Below are 16778 nucleotides of genomic sequence, written 5' to 3' on the forward strand. Positions count from 1 at the left end.
TTTTTGAACAATCGATGACACCGTTTTTACCAACCATTTCATATCTATAATAGGGAATATACGCGAAACTCTGCGTATTAGGGGGCGACTACCACAATCTATCACAATCTGAGGGTAGACCCTCAAAACAAGAAAATCGAAAATTCGTTGTCTAACCTCTATCACTTGCATATTCGAGCGATAAAGACGCAGATAACTGAATTTCGATTTTCGCGTTTCCCGGTAGGCCCTTTGTAAACAAACCGCTCTTTTCTAAAAACTTTCTCTAAAACCGCTCTAAATAAAATCCATTTAAGATTTATGTATTTGAGTCATCATCTTCCTCACGTTGTCCCGGCATTTTGCCACGGCTCATGGGAGCCTGGGGTCCGCTTGGCAACTAATCCCAGTAATTGGCTTGGGCACTAGTTTTACGAAAGCTCCTGCCATCTGACCTTCCAACCCAGAGCCTTATTGAGATTAGTCCGGTTTCCTCGCGATGTTTTCCTTCAACGAAAAGTGACCTATGATCTATGTATTTAAGTATTATCATATTATATATTATTTATTTATTGTATTTAAAATACCTGTCCCCATTTATTTACGAAATAAGATAACTATAAATACAATAACAAAACTTATAAACGATTATTAAAGTTAAGTATAAATTAAATAAATAAAACTTATTCACCTATCTTAAGTGCCCTAGATCCGTCTTTAAATACCTTAATTCATCAGAAATTGTATTTGCAGTTTTCTGTGATTTGCAGTGTGTTTGCAGTGCAAAGGTATTACAACAGAGGTATTGAGTTTCACATGCTTTGTCAATAAATACATGCAATTATAAATACTTATTCTAGTATAACTAAACTATTAACTATAATACATTCAACAACAATGTACCGTAAAATGGGGTGAGTAGGGTTCCCGTGGAGAGTTGGGTTATGAATGGGGAGGGAAGGTTTGAAAGGGGGGTGAGATGGGTTTTTAGGGCTACTGCTACAAAAATAATGTATTCCAATTTAAAATGGAGCTATAGTAATACTCATAATAAAAAAAACGATCCAACGATCTTCCAAAATCACCTTTGTATGAAAACCCATCTCACCCCAATTACGAGGGACTACGGGGTGAGGTGGTTTTTCCTGTTTATCGTCAAAGTTATGAAATGGAACTACCCAAAATAAAATAAAAACTAAAATACAAACGTCCGGAACACTTATTATATACACCATTCAGTTTGCATCATAAAAACGCTTGCATGGGACAAAACTGGTATAAATATCCATGGTGTCTTCTTGTCGCACCTGAGATTTGCCAACGACATTGTTTTGTTTGCCGAGACCCTGGAAGATCTTCAAAGCATGATTGAAAGCCTATACCATGCTTCTTTGAAGATAGGTCTTAAGATGAATATGTCCAAGACTAAGGTTATGACGAACATCCCCGGTAATTTGGTTCCAATCATTAAGGTTCGGAACGAAATGCTAGAGGTGGTCGAGCAATACTTGTATCTTGGACATATTCTATCATTTGACAAAGCACAGCAGCAGAAGGAGATCTCCAGGAGAATCCAGCTGGGTTGGGCGGCATTTAATAAATTAGCAGACATCCTGAAACCTGTTAACATTCCACAATGCCTGAAAACTCGCCTCTTCAACCAATGTGTCCTGCCCACCATGACATACGGTGCCGAGACATGGACGCTCACTAAGGAGGCTGTGCATAAAATCCGCGTAGCACAGAGAGCCATGGAGCGCGCCATGCTCGGTATCAAGCTTCAAGATCGAGTAAGGAATGTCGAGATCCGTCGACGCACCAAGGTGCAAGACGTTGGTTTCGCCATTACAAAACTAAAATGGAGTTGGGCGGGACATGTTGCTAGGCAGAGTGATGACAGGTGGACTAAAATGTTAACGGAATGGTGGCCGCTTTCGAATGAAAGAAGCACCTGGCGTCCATCGGCTCGTTGGGTGGACGACATCCGGAAGATTGCGGGTCACTTCTGGATGAGATTAGCTCAGGACCGGGACAAGTGGCGTACTGGAAGAGAGGCCTATGCTCAGCAGTGGGCGATAAAGGGCTGATATGATGATGATGATGAAAAATAAAATGTTAACGAGGTTTGTATGTCAGTCTTGCTCCTACTCACCCGATTTTACGGTACATAACTAATAGCTACGGGCAATTTAATTTCTCTTCAGGAATTCGTTAAAAGAGTAGAAGCATTCCTCTAGCAAACATTGTGAAAGTTTTCTTTTCAGCCGGCCTAGCCAAGGTGACAATCGCTTGCGCTTCGCTATCGAATCGCTTTGTGTCTCTCTGTCACTCTTCCATATTAGTGTGACAGTGACAGTTGCGTTTCGTTCGCTACATAGCGATAGCGATATTAGCGATTGGCATGTTGTCTAGGGGGCCAGTTCCCTTAAGGACAAGTTTTTGAGACATTCGGCAATATATATTAATTGCATTTGAATATATACTTAATTGTTATAAATGTTTAATCCGTGCTGTGAAAAAGTAGTTTGTATCCAAAGTATGGCCAAGGTCGCCGAGGTTATCAGTCGCCTTAAGAGGCAACAGGAGTGGTAATTTCTCCATATGAACGTTCGTCCTTGACTGCTTCCTCCGTGGTTTTTGATGCTAGAGCAATGATTTTTTCAACACATTATTATTAAAATCTGTGTCCGGCTGTTTTTTTTTTTTTTTTGATATTTTGATATTTTTAGGCGCTAGAGCACTTCAAATATTCGCAAAAATGGCCTTATTAACTAGGCCGCAAGGAGAAGCATGGTATTCAAAACTGTTATCCAATAGCCTAAAAAGCAAAACAGTCCGACACAGATAATTTCATAGCCATTTAGATCTCAAAATTTCGTTAGATTTGGTTAAGTTTTGGAGGAGGAAACAGTAGAGTACGGAACCTCGTTTTTTGAGATTTTTACGCAGGATTTTCCGCCTAACCTGGCGTTGTCCTTATCGCACTAGTTTCAGGAGCCGCTTCCTTTAGCGAGACGGATATATTCACCTAAAATGTGGTATTTTCTATAAAAAGGGACCTCTCGATGGCGCTTACTCCATTATAAACGATGCTCCGATAAAAATACAATGCCGCGCGACGTTGTGCGGCATAAGCGCCATCGACAATAAGGTCCCTTTTCATAGAAATGCCCCAAATATTTAAATCTGAGCTCCCGTATCCTCTTAATAATTTTATATCAAACTTTACATTATTTGTAGTTACGTCGGTAGCATTTTGCGATCATTGTTGTAAAATGAATCTTATTTTAAAAGCGTTAAGGATCTTGAAAACTATGGTCGAGTCATGGTGAGTTACTGTAAATAAAGTACGAGATTTGTATATATTAAGTAAATACTTATGTTATCTCAAATGATTTACACTCACGCCAGGGAGATAAGGTGAGAAATATATTACGGGGAAGTTTATGCCATTCTTAGAATCCCTACTAATATTATAAAATTAATAAATGCGAAAATAACTATTTCTCTGGCTGTCAGTTACATCTTCACGCTTAAAGGATGACTCACGTTAGACCGGGCCGTGACCGGGCCGGAGCTTCCGGCGCTGACTTTTCTATGACATGACAGGTGATCACGTGATGCTTTCTATAGAAAAAGAAGCGCCGGAAGCTCCGGCCCGGTCACGGCCCGGTCTAACGTGAGTCATCCTTAAACCTCTCTTAAGAGCAATTGTAGCATGGTTATAATTTATAATTACACATAATTTAATTCAAAATTTTACCGCAAACGCAACTAATGCAAAAAAACGAAGTATAGTTTTTATCAATCATCTAAAATGATTGCTCGCAGATTTGCTCGATGCTCTAAGCCGGTTATAGACCGCGGCCAGGAACAGTTTTCCATGACCAATCGCCTCCCGGGCGAAACTCGTATAGTGGTTAACGGCTTTATGCATGATGAACCCTCGTGAACGTCAGCTGCCGCTCCGTTGGTGGGTTACCGATTTACCCATACAAACTTCCGGCCCCCCCTTTTCAAGACAGACAGACTTTTGCATTTATAATGTATGTAGTATGGATTCACACGCCTCTAACACACTTATGATAAAAGGATTTGCCACACTGGATGCGTTCTGCGGGCAGCGGTCAGGTCTTACTTCAACTTCAAAGGTTGCTGTCAATGTTGTTCATACATAATGCGGGTTTGACCTGGGGCCCTATTCGAGATGCACAACTGTCAGTTTCGGCTTCAACATCAGTTCAACAGTGGAATGAATCATTTGTTCATCAACTGTGGAAAGTATCATTTGGTTGTACACCAAAACTCATTCATTGAAAAAATTATGCAACAAAAATCAACTTTGTTTTCTTACTACTATACGGTTTAAAATGGCTCTGAACTCTGCGTGGTTCGGTTTGGTTTCGTTGTCACCTAACTGTGGATTGCTAATGTCAAATTTACCTATTTGACAACACACGATTTCTTCCATTCAACTGAAGTTCAACACGAAACGTCACTTAACGCATGTCGAATACCGCTCCTGACCGCTGACCGCAGAACGCATCCAGTGTGGCAAATCCTAAAGTGTTTATGAAACGTTGGCTTGTAAAGATGTTTACATTGTGAACCCGATCGTACAAGTTTTCTGTAAGACATGACAAATACGTTTAGCACACGATAGTTAAATGATAACATTAAAATATATAGTGATTAAAAATGGAGAATAAATTCTGCCTGTTAGTTTAATTTGGACGGCCGAAAGAGTTTGACGTATTGTAAATTTTAAATTTTAGGAACATTCAATTATTAAATATGAGTGGCAAGTTACATAAAGTCCCTTATGAAGATGCCCTGGATATGACAGGTACCTGATAAATAAATATGGGGCATTTTCTATAAAAAGGGACCTTTTTGTCGATGGTGCTTACGCCGCACAGCGTCGCGCGGCATTGTATTTATATCGGAGCATCGTTTATAATGGTGTAAGCGCCATCGACAATAAGGTCCCTTTTTATAGAAAATACCACATATAAACTCAGTCAAAAACAATGTTAGCGCCACTTGCACCATTCCACTTACCCGGGGTTAACCGGTTAAATCATAAGTTACCATAGTTACCAGTACAATTTGACACTGGGTTAACCGTTTAACCGCTTAACCTCGGGTTAGTGGGATGGTGCCAGTGGCCCTTAATGATATATAAATAGTTAGATTTTTTTAAGGTGACCGAATTTTACTTAAGGGTACTTCATTATATCTTAAAAATCTAGATCTATAAATCTATCTATCTAGATCTATAAATCGTCGGCATCTAGAAAATACAGTGAAACCTGGTTAATTGACACCTGGATAAATCGGAGACCTGTATAATTGCAATCAAATGGCTGTTCCCGGTCCCTTGACGACAAAAGGCCTGTATAATTGGAATTTCGGATGCAATTCTGTTTTTAAAATTTTTGTTGACTTGACCTCTGTAAATAAAACTATGAAAACGGATTATATCGCGTATATTGAATTTATACCTCTATTTGACCTCTGTAATTGAAATGTGTAAATGTTGTGATATCGCCGCTTAACAGTGGCACAACTCAATATGAAATGCTGTTGCATTTAATATTCTATCTTGTACTGGTAAGATTTAAAATCGAATGGCATTTATTTTGTTTTGTGCCACTGTTCATGTTAAGCAACGAATTATTTACCTAATTTTGTTTTTGTTAGGTGATATGATTTTCCTATGGAGGGTCATGTGTTTATCGACATTGTAGTTTAGTTTGTTTTTGTTACTCGTTCGAGCTACTTTACGTAAATTATGCCGAAACGTAAACACAACACTTTGTCCGTTCGTGATAAAAAAATAAAAAAATATTTATTTTATTTATTTATTATTATGTCGGGTAAGGACCTATGCGCCCAGTTTTTTTAGCACAACAGATTATTTAAAAATATATCATTATTTTTACAAAAAATAACACATTTTCTAATGAAAAACAAACTGTTTTACTTTTAAAATGAAAACATATTTTTATATCTAGGTTTTTTTTTCAATAAGGAAAGAACTAATTAATATAATGGCATCTTGATAATATTAGTGACTTATCTTAATATTTACAGTAATATTTTGTACTGCAAAGTTACATATTTTTATTTCTACTATTTTATATAAAAATACGATTTATGAAATTCACCTATTTATTTATTTTCCTCAAATTCCCACCACAAATGCATTTCCGTTATTAAATTATCATTTAATTGCTTATAAAATAATAAATAAAAAGTACAAAAAATTGCCCGCGAAACGCACGAAACGTCTGATGACGTCACGCTTTTGACAGTTCAGTTTTTGGTTCTTATGGCATCTGTCCATTGGGACAATTTTGCCAGCATCAAGGTTGTGGGAGCAGAATTTCAGTATCAGAACTTGATCCAGTCCGTGTAGATGCTTGATCGGTTGAAGAATCTAAACTACTATAGGAATAAAAATAGAAAAAATGGACGGCCAGAAAAACCAATAGAAACTATAGAAAGTAATGAGCCAACTGCCAGGATCAGGTTTTTTTTTTTTTTTAAAGGAACATTACAGGAAAGTTTGGGTAAACAAACAGGTAAAAACTTTTAAAAGGAGCTAAAGCTTGATAGATTAGTTCACATTTTAAGTGTCATTATAGTAGCAAACGTCAGTCCAACGTGTGACATCACCATCTGTCGAATTCGCGCCAAAAATTATGAGCGTTTCAACCGTTCAAAATTTTTCAACATTTTAAATATTTTTTAATAAAACAATGTGAAGGTTTACAGAAGTATGTTTATTTTTTCCGGTGTTCAAACGATATAAATTATGATTACAAAAATAAAATTAAAAAAACATGCATGTAGCTAATTGATACAAATTGGCCGGTCCATTGACCAACAACAACAACACAACAACAACACTGACAACAAGATGAACAAGATTGAGATTACAAATATCCAGGTTTCACTGTATATCAAACATTTGTCTAATATATAATTGATCTAAAGTTATAGTTTTCCTCTAATTTTAATTTTTTTATTGACTAGGTACTATTATATTGCACACAACTGTATAAGTATTATCAGCGTCATTAAAAATGAATCTAGTGATGTGATGCGTCATTTACCAAAACCGGCTAAGTAGTTATGACACTATATGGTGTAATACATGACGAACATAACAACGTACCTACACCACCTACCCTTTTCGTAGTCGGGTAAACCGCGCGCCAATTCCGTGCATTCGGAGGTCGAGGAAGTGGGAGGGTGTGCGCCGCGCCCGTACGTACAAAATGACACCACTCGGTCATGACGCCCAACCCAACATTCCTAACATTCCTTAGCCGTGCACGGAATTAGAGCGCGGACAGTAAATTGAAACTCCTTCATTTTATTTCTTTTCAGGTTTCGGCAAATACAACTTGCTAATGGGCATAGTATGCGGCATCATGATCGTAGCTATGGCCTTCGAGAGCCTCTCGGTCAGCTACTTGGTACCAGCTAGTGCTTGTGAGCTCGAAACCACTACTCTGCAACAGGGGCTCATGGCTGCAGTGCCCATTATAGGTAACATTCATTACAATGACCCATATGAGCATGTGGCCAATCAAATTAGATCCAAAAAAGCGTTTTGAGGAATTAATTCCCAAGCTGGAAATCGTTTTAATACCTCCATTTTTGGTCCTAAGGCTTGATTTCTTCCTACGCTGACATCGGTCGCTGACGTCGGTTGAGCGTAGCTCTATGGGCCCCCGCACAGTGACGCTGACGTCCAGCGTAGAAGAAAATCAGGCCTAAATCCGTTTAATCTGAGTTTGCGCAAACCCAGGAGGCGTGAAAATTTTTGGGAGCCTGAGGAGATACATTGTTCCTTGGATTGCCAAACCACTCGATGTAGAAGTAACCCACCATCATGCAATGGCACTCCCAGCAAGGTTTGGTGGATCAAACACTGGTCAAAAGGCCTTTTCGGATTTTAACATGATCAAACCAAAAATAAAAAGTTTGAAATTGGTGAACATTTATTACAATTTTGATAACGAATTCATTTAAGGTACCTTTCGGATATGCAGATATCAATTTTCATCATGATTCGAGCAAATTTTCCGTCGAACGTACCGTTTTTTAGCTACAAGCAAAAAACTGAAAAAGAGCAAAAATTTTCGCACACCTGGGATTGCGCAAACTTCACACATTCAGGACCAAACGGAGGTATTTAAATGATTTTGAGCAAGCTGAATTCTCTCAGCAGCAAGCTGAGGAAATTAAGTTATTCTTCGAAAAAATCTAATTTGATTGGCCTACCTGGACTTTGATAGCATTGACTTGTCTGTCAGTTGCTAGGTACCTACTTACGCTGGCGAGCGACATATTACGACACACGTACCGAAAGCTGCTACCCCTATAATATTAGGTAAGTGTTCAGCCTTCAGCCCTTAGATTTTAATAGACGATGGGCAGAAATGTTCTTCAGTGGTGACCGACAAACACAGAGCGAGGTATCTCAAACAGCTGCGACCAAATACCTTGTTAAAATCGCAGAAAACTTTTGATTAAACACCGCACTTCCAGAATCCGTTGATCATTGGGACCGTTGGTTTTGAAATGGATTCAAGAAACGAAAAATGCTGGAAAAATTAATTCTAACAATCCTTTCCAGGTATCCTGGCCACGTCACATATTTGGGGCTACTTAGCAGACATGCGCGGGCGTCGAAAAATTCTTCAACTATCACTTGTGCTCGGGTTCGTTAGTGGTGCGCTTGCTGGTTTCTCGCCTCACTGGATTGTCTTCTGCGTTCTTAAGTTTCTGTCATGCACTTCGTGAGTTGCTTAAACTGGATTTTTATTTCTAGAATATAGTAAGCGAGCAGTACCGTCTTTACCAAAAGAGCACACGCGGGGCCCGTGCCCAGGGCCTCCTTCCTCAGGGGGCCCCGAAGGACAGAGTACAGGGGACAGGACAGACAGTTACAGTGAGCAACCGAGTCTGTTCGGGTCGGGTGTTAGTTTAATTCGCTTTCTTTACTTTCTAAAAGGGCCCCAAATTCTTGAGTGCTTAAGGGCTCAAGCATAGTTTAAGACGGCCCTGTAAGCGAGGACCGCTTTAAGCCAAAATATATTTTACCCGATATCTTCAACAAATGAAGAAAATCTAAGACACTAATTATTGTAAAAAGAAAATGGTGATTCTGTCAAATTTCAATTAAACCGCCGATTTCAGGAATTTTCTGTTGATATCTCTAAGAATAAATGAAAGGCATTTTCTAAGGAAGTTTTTTAAGACTTATAGATATTCGATTCTACTATTAGTTCCAAATAATTTTAACCTTAAACCCTAGGTATAGCCACCCTCCATAGAAATTAGTGTTCTTAATACATACGTATAGTGTACTTTTCCATTATATATTTCAATGGCTATGTATTTCAGAGTTTCAGGAACATTTGCGCTCGCCTTCACGCTACTAGGAGAGACTACTCCTCGTACCAAACGTAACATGGTGATCTTAATGGAGAGCAGTATGTATCTCATTTGCACTGGATTCATGGCCGGTGAGTTGAATTTTAAACCGTAAACATCGTCAACATTGCCTACTGCCTACCATGCATACATTACCTGTCTTGAAAATCCTGACTGAACAGATACAGGCATAATTACCCACGGATAACAGAACAGGATAGAATTAATTAAGTAGTTGTTTGGTAGTAAATCACTGATTTTCAAGCCAGGTAATCTTTGCCATGGCAGGCAATTTGCACATTAGAAAAAAAAGTTATCGTTATTACATGACATTGAATAAAAAACATTGACATTAAAAAAAGCGCTGGTGGCCTAGCGGTAAGGGCGTGCGACTTGCAATCCGGAGGTCGCGGGTTCAAACCCCGGCTCGTATTTATGAGTTTTTCGAAACTTATGTAAGTTATGTACGAAATAACATTTGATATTTACCAGTCGCTTTTCAGTGAAGGAGAACATTCGTGAGGAAACCGGACTAATCCCAAAAAAGGCCCCCCTTGCCGTCTGGGTTGGAAGGTCAGATGGCAGTCGTTTTCGCAAAACTAGTGCCCACGTTAATTCCTGGAATTAGTTGCCAAGCGGACCCCGGCTCCCTTGAGCCGTGGCAAAATGCCGGGACAACGCGAGGAAGACGACGACGACGACATGACATTAAATATCAAAAGAATATCGCATTTTTCCAGTGTTGACCATCCCGGTTCTTTCTCTCACATTCTCTTACTACGTGCCATACCTTGGTATCTACTTCAACTCCTGGAGGCTCTTGAACATCATCTACAGCTTGCCATGCGCTATAGCTGCAGCAGTTGCCGTTTGTATTGATGAGAGCCCCAAGTACCTGCTGACTAAGGGCTTAGAGGAAGAAGCTTTGAATGTCATCAAGAGCATGTATGTCTTAAATACTGGGAGAGACCTGGAGGACTTTCAGGTCAGTAAAGAAAAAAAAAACGGCATTCATATTGACAATTTTATTTATATATTCAAGAAGGATGCTGTTGTTCATCAATGACCACTCGATGATATCAATGACAGCGAATTTTTCCACCATATCACTCAAAGCGCCTTAGGGAGGCGCCTAGCGATATCTATCGTTTTAGCATTACACTTGTTAGTGCAGTCTCGGTAGCTCAGTTGCCAACTTGCCAGAGCGATGTTCGAGTTTCGCCCGAGACAGTGATTTTTTCCACTTTTCATTTATTTCTAAGCTTTGCACGTGTCCTTTTGACCGTTTGTACTATAATCTCTTTTTATGCTCAGTAGCATTGTAGTAGTGGCATTCGGGACCTAAATACCGAACTTTGTTAAAAGATCATGGCATTTTTGCAAGAATTACATTTTCATATGTGTTTCCGTTTTAGGTGAAATCGATCATTTTGAACGAGGATGTCACTTCTGAATCACAATACAAGTCACTTTGGGCATCAATAAAAGCACAGACATTGCCTCTAGTAAAACCACCATTGGCGCGAAATACGTTTCTGCTCTCCATCATGTTTGCATTGATCTATTTCTGGTAAGACGTTTGTTGGTTATGAACTTGACTTAATTGCTAGTTTCTTGCTTTTTCAACCAGCCTAATCATTTTGACTTTTATTTCCTTTTTTTTCACTTTAAATTTAAGTATCAAATTGTTACCTCGCACATTGGGTGTATGTACCTACTTTGGTTTACTTAACGAAAGCGTTTGATTAGAATTTCTACTGTTACTCTACCCGACCCGACAACATTTGAAAAATTAGACGTTCCCAAAAGTCGACGTGGACGCTAATAATGGGTTAGCTTCTAATTGTTTAGTTTTCGGTTCGTATCGGTTATATCATCTTTACTTCTTTTATTTGAGCGAATTCTCTCTTATTGTTGGTTTTTCTCAAGTTGTCACTATCCGCTATCCTGTTTTAATTTTGCAGCATACACCCTTACATCGTGTGGTTGCCCTTTATTGCTGACGGCTTCATGAAATCAATTGATAAAGGGGAAACTGATCTCACCATCTGCCAAATGCTTCGATCAGCGGTAGTTTCTCAAAATCAAACCTTAGATGTTATCGAAGCGGTATGTAATGTTGTTTAAGTAATAGAGACTGTAATTTTGGGTTACATTGGAAACCATTTGACTTTATTTCGTTTTGTTTCCATTAATTATTTTAACCAGTCTTATTCCTTTAAAGTTTACCAGACAAAAATATGAGAAAGACAAAATAACATTAATGATTTATTAAATTTTACTTACGTAGTTACATAAGTTAATAATTTGCAGGCGAAAGACTGTTCCCTAAATCAATTTGCTATGATTATCGTCCTCATCAATGGATGTGTTCTCGGGATGATGAATTTAGTCATGAGTGGACTGATCAACGTGATCGGGAGAAAGCGAATGCTTATAATTGTCCAAGTGAGTATCAATATATTTAACAACTTCATTATAATTAAATACTAGGTCTCCAGAATAATTTACATGAATCATTTGATTGTAAATGTCTTTAATTAATTTAGCTTTATTATCTAAATATTTATGATTATCACGATAATTCCAATCGTTATAATGCCCATTATGTCAAATTGATATTACAATTTGTTTGTTTTTTCTTCATTTATTTCTTCTTTATATATTTTATTCATATAAATCACTTTTGAATGTACTTTTTTAATTTACAGATAATCACGGGAACAGCAGGCATATGCATTAACTTCAGCAGCACCTGGGTCGTTACAGCCGTCATTTTCATGGCTTTCATCGGCAATTGCCTTAATTTCGCAGTCCTCACTACTTTCAGCGTCAACATCTTCCCAACATATCTCAAGTTTGTATAAAGCCATTAATTTCATTGTTTTTTTGTTCGATTTTTGTAGGTACAATTTTTCTTCCTTATTTAAATGCCAGCATTTTATGCAGCATTGTTTTATTTACTGTATGGGCTGCTAGTATTACATACACCATATTCTGTTGGTTGCTTAGCATAATGATAACTCACAATATTGCAGAAAATAAACACTTTATTGCTACTAAAATACTTTAACTATAAAAGCGCGACATTATGAATGATAATGCTAATAAGGACACGCGTGATAGGTTCTAATGATGAACAAGTACTTACTCGTATTTTATTGTTTTACGCAATTGTAAGTAATTTCGATGAGATGGCAATGTGCGGTATGAAGACCGTACACTTATTTAATTTACTATTGTTTACTAATATATGGGCTGTAGTTTAAGATCAAAACTAAGATACGTAGGTTTTTAAGAGCATTCTATTCTTACAGACTGTTGCTTACGAAAGTTATCGATTATTATCACCTACTGAGTTGGTTTAATGTTTAATTTCTAAGCCAAGGCAAGGAATCAGACTGTAGGTATTCCTTTTCCTAGTATGTTCACATGTGTAAGAGTAGCTTTCGTAAGATATGATCAGACCTACTCAGGTGGATTGTTACTTTGTTGTAGGTATTAAAATTCAAATAACATACATACATACATATAATCACGCCTATTTTCTGGAGGGGTAGGCATAGATTACGGATTTCCACTTGCTACGATCCTGGCATACCTCTTTCGCTTCCTTCACTTTCATAACATTCCTCATACACGCTCGCCGGTTTATTAGGGTGCTCTTGACCTGGCCTTTCTTCAGGATTTCCCCGATCTGATCAGAGAAAGTCCGCCGAGGTCTGCCCCTTTCAACTCCTGTTTCTACATCTCCCTTATACACTCTCTTTGTTAGCCTTCTTTCACTCATTCTTTCCACGTGTCCAAACCATTTCAACATACCTTTCTCAATTTTTGTCACTACATCTTCGTTCAGTCCACACTTTTCCCTTATCACACTGTTCCTAATTCTATCTTGTAATCTCACACCACTCACACTTCAAATAAATTATATGTAATATGAATTTCAGAGCAATGGCCGTGTGTTTAACACTGATGGTGGGGCGAACCTGCGCTTTCTTCGGCGTCAACATACTCAAGCAGTTGTTGATCAGCGACTGCGAACTCTCCTTTTATATGTTCGGGGGATTGACTGTCGGTAAATATTTATACAACCTATAAACGAGTATGTTATACTTATATGTCTAGTACTTAAATGTAAAGGCAAACATATGTGGTATTTTCTATAAAAAGGGACCTTATTGTCGATGGCGCTTACGCCATTATAAACGATGCTCTGATATAAATACAATGCCGCGCGACGCTGCGCGGGGTATGCGCCATCGACAATAAGGTCCCTTTTCATAGAAAATGCCCCATATTATTGTAAGGTGTGGTATCATCATCTTCATCTTCCTCGCGTTATCCCGGAAATTTGCCACTGCTCATGGGAGACAACTAATCCTAAGAATTGACGTAGGCACTAGTTTTTACGAAAGCGATTGCCATCTGACCTTCCAACCCAGAGGGGGAAACTAGGCCTTTGTTAGGATTAGTCCGGTTTCCTCACGATAATGACAACAAAATTATTTACGTAAATAATAAGTAGGATTATAGATTATATCTCATCAGTCAAGAGTTAGTTATTAGATTAGTTAATAGATAGATAGATACAACATAACACATATATTACTTATAACAATAAAGAACAAAAGACACGCTTTTTTAGGGTTCCGTACCCAAACGGTAAAAACGGGACCCTATTACTAAGACTCCGCTGTCCGTCTGTCTGTCCGTCTGTCCGTCTGTCACCAGGCTGTATCTCATGAACCGTGATAGCTAGACAGTTGAAATTTTCACAGATGGTGTATTTCTGTTGCCGCTATAACAACAAATACTAAAAACAGAATAAAATGAATATTTAAGGGGGGTGATTTTTTTGCCGTTTTTTGCGTAATGGTACGGAACCCTTCGTGCGCGAGTCCGACTCGCACTTGGCCGGTTTTTTTAATGTCATCACCTTATGTAAATTAACTATGTTCTTGCAATAAAATTATTGTTTGATTTGTTGATAGATAATATTTATTTCTGATTGAAAACTACATGTTATTTTTCCTTGAAAATAGCAGAAATTCAAAAAAAATCGTCAAGTGTATACAAAAAAAAATGTAATAATAGTTAATACATGTACAGGGTTGAACTATATTTATCGAGCCATTTAGGGTTAACTTTACATTGGACATTTGTAGTATTTTCTATAGAAAAGGACCTTATTGTCGATGGCGCTTACGCCATTATAAACGATGCTCCGATATAAATACAATGCCGCGCGACGCTGTGCGGCATAAGCGCCATCGACAATAAGGTCCCTTTTCATAGAAAATGCCCTATTTCATACCGTTACTATTCATTGTACGTATTCGCACGTATTGACTACCAAATTAGCTTGAACCCTGAATGGCTCAACAATTAAAGTTCGTAACTGTACCATATTAGCTATCTATAGAATTTCTACAACTATGTTATGACATGTTATTTTAATGCCTTTTCCGAGGGTACTATATCACGGGTGCCATGTTATCTACAAACGGCTCAAATGATGTCGTTTGAGTCAAATACCTAATTTAATATTTTATTTTTTCAGCGGGCGGTATATTGGGATTTCTGCTGCCAGCCGATGATCCAAAAGAAAAGCCTGGAGAAAATAAGGCTCCTGAAACTTGAAAGGACTGATATTATATATATAAACTACCTATATATTCATGTTAATTATGTTGCAAGAGTGCAGATAGTCAAATATTTTAAAAGACCTTTGAGTGAACGTTCTCTGGGGGTCTAAGATAAATCAAAATGTCCTAGTGATGGTCACGGGATCCTGCCTTTTCGCCGAAAATTGTATTGCCGAATTTCACTTGCCAACCAACTTTTCGGAGAAGTTTCATTTGGCCGATGACGTACTAGGTTGAATTATGTAAAGTTGGGAAATGAAATTCGGCCAAATGAGACTTCTGCGAAAAGTTGGTTGTTAAGTGATATTCGGCAATACAATTTTCGGCGAAAAGGCAGAGAACCGATGGTCACTGTTCCAATGGTTGAAACCTTCACTCTTAATTCCAAGCATGGATGGTTACCGGTATAACTTAAAATCAAAATATCACGTAGCATTTAGCATTCTTCATTATACCTAGGTAGCAAAGTGACGTCAGTGACGTACAAATGACGTCATTTATACGTCATAATGACGTAACGGACGTCATAATGACGTCTAAATGCTACCTGACATAAACAACCGAGATACCGAAATTGGATACCGGTTAATTTGTATAAAAAATATACCGGTATTCGATCCCTGATTCCAATTTCCAAGTAATAGAGGCGAAAAATGTGCCATCTAGTGTCAACCATTGGAATTAGGCTGTCATACACACGTATTAACCTTATTCTTATCAGACTTAGTTGCTTTTGAGAGACAAATTTCGTAACTTGATTTGTCATTGTTAATAAAACGATTATGTTGTCAGCAAAATTGTTCCATAAGACTGCAATTAGTAGGTATAGTCTGTCAAGCCATTTCCGTCAGTAGGAAAAAGCGGCAAATTTAAAAAAAAAATGGCGCGAATGTTATCGTCCCGTAGAACATTTGGATTTCGCGCCTTTTTTACTGACAATGTTGTTTGACAGACTATACCTGTGGTAATTTTGACTACGTTTTCATTTCTTTCTGATTTCGATTGTTAAAAGTTAAATTTATGATGTGAAAACGTACAGTACCTAACGTTAGGGACGTTTTTCTAGCATTAATTAATGATATTTGCATAATTTAATAAAATTAATTTAAAAGAATTTATTATTTCCTTTATTTATTTTCCTACTTAGGTTAAGACTTTTACAATATGCATATAAAAGTAAAATATAAAAACACTTACAAAACAATATAAACACATGATAAAAAACCTAACCTAGGGTGCCGCAGGCAGCGGGCCAAGGCCCAAGCTGCCGGTGGTCAGGGCCGCAGAGAGAGGAACCGGCGGACTATCCGCGCCGTGTCCAAGATCACCGCCTTCTGCATCTGACCCTTGATCCAACCAACTAGCGAGAGTCTCAAGGTGTTGGTCGAGACTCTTCGCTATTAGAGCGTTCGCTGAAACGACTATCGGGACAATGATCTTCTAATCAACATTCTTACTGGACTGGACTGGACTTGTCCTTCTCAGAAAAATGAATTTATTATTTATTATTACAATTTTTTATTTTTTTATTTCTGTCACAAATTGTTCATATTCTCCCAGTTTTTCTGGCAGTAAATATCTGAAAGGTTTAAATAAAATTAAACTTATCATACTGGACACAGCTTTGCACAGCACCTTCGATGATTTCCCAATAAGTATCAATTAAATTCATCTTATTTTAACAAGTCTATCAATCAG

The 16778-nt window shown here is 38.0% G+C and overlaps 1 protein-coding gene across 2 annotated transcripts; it reads left to right on the forward strand.

The window, feature by feature from the left end:
* The first annotated feature begins 4701 nt into the window (after positions 1 to 4701).
* LOC134755356 (putative transporter svop-1) lies at positions 4702 to 16071 on the forward strand. 2 transcript variants are annotated; one of them, XM_063691892.1, is made up of 11 exons: positions 4702 to 4825; positions 7378 to 7539; positions 8633 to 8795; positions 9403 to 9524; positions 10173 to 10417; positions 10848 to 11002; positions 11397 to 11550; positions 11746 to 11880; positions 12144 to 12289; positions 13383 to 13510; positions 14996 to 16071. In XM_063691892.1, the coding sequence occupies exons 1-11, from the start codon at positions 4774 to 4776 to the stop codon at positions 15073 to 15075; spliced, it is 1542 nt and encodes a 513-aa protein (XP_063547962.1). In that variant the 5' UTR covers positions 4702 to 4773; the 3' UTR covers positions 15076 to 16071. The 2 variants fall into 2 exon arrangements, with proteins under 2 accessions (XP_063547962.1, XP_063547963.1); XM_063691893.1 differs by having other exon boundaries at positions 11397 to 11541; positions 14996 to 16070.
* The last annotated feature ends 707 nt before the right edge of the window (positions 16072 to 16778 follow it).

Source organism: Cydia strobilella, chromosome 2 (assembly GCF_947568885.1).
Source record: "Cydia strobilella chromosome 2, ilCydStro3.1, whole genome shotgun sequence".
Lineage (NCBI taxonomy): Eukaryota > Metazoa > Arthropoda > Insecta > Lepidoptera > Tortricidae > Cydia > Cydia strobilella.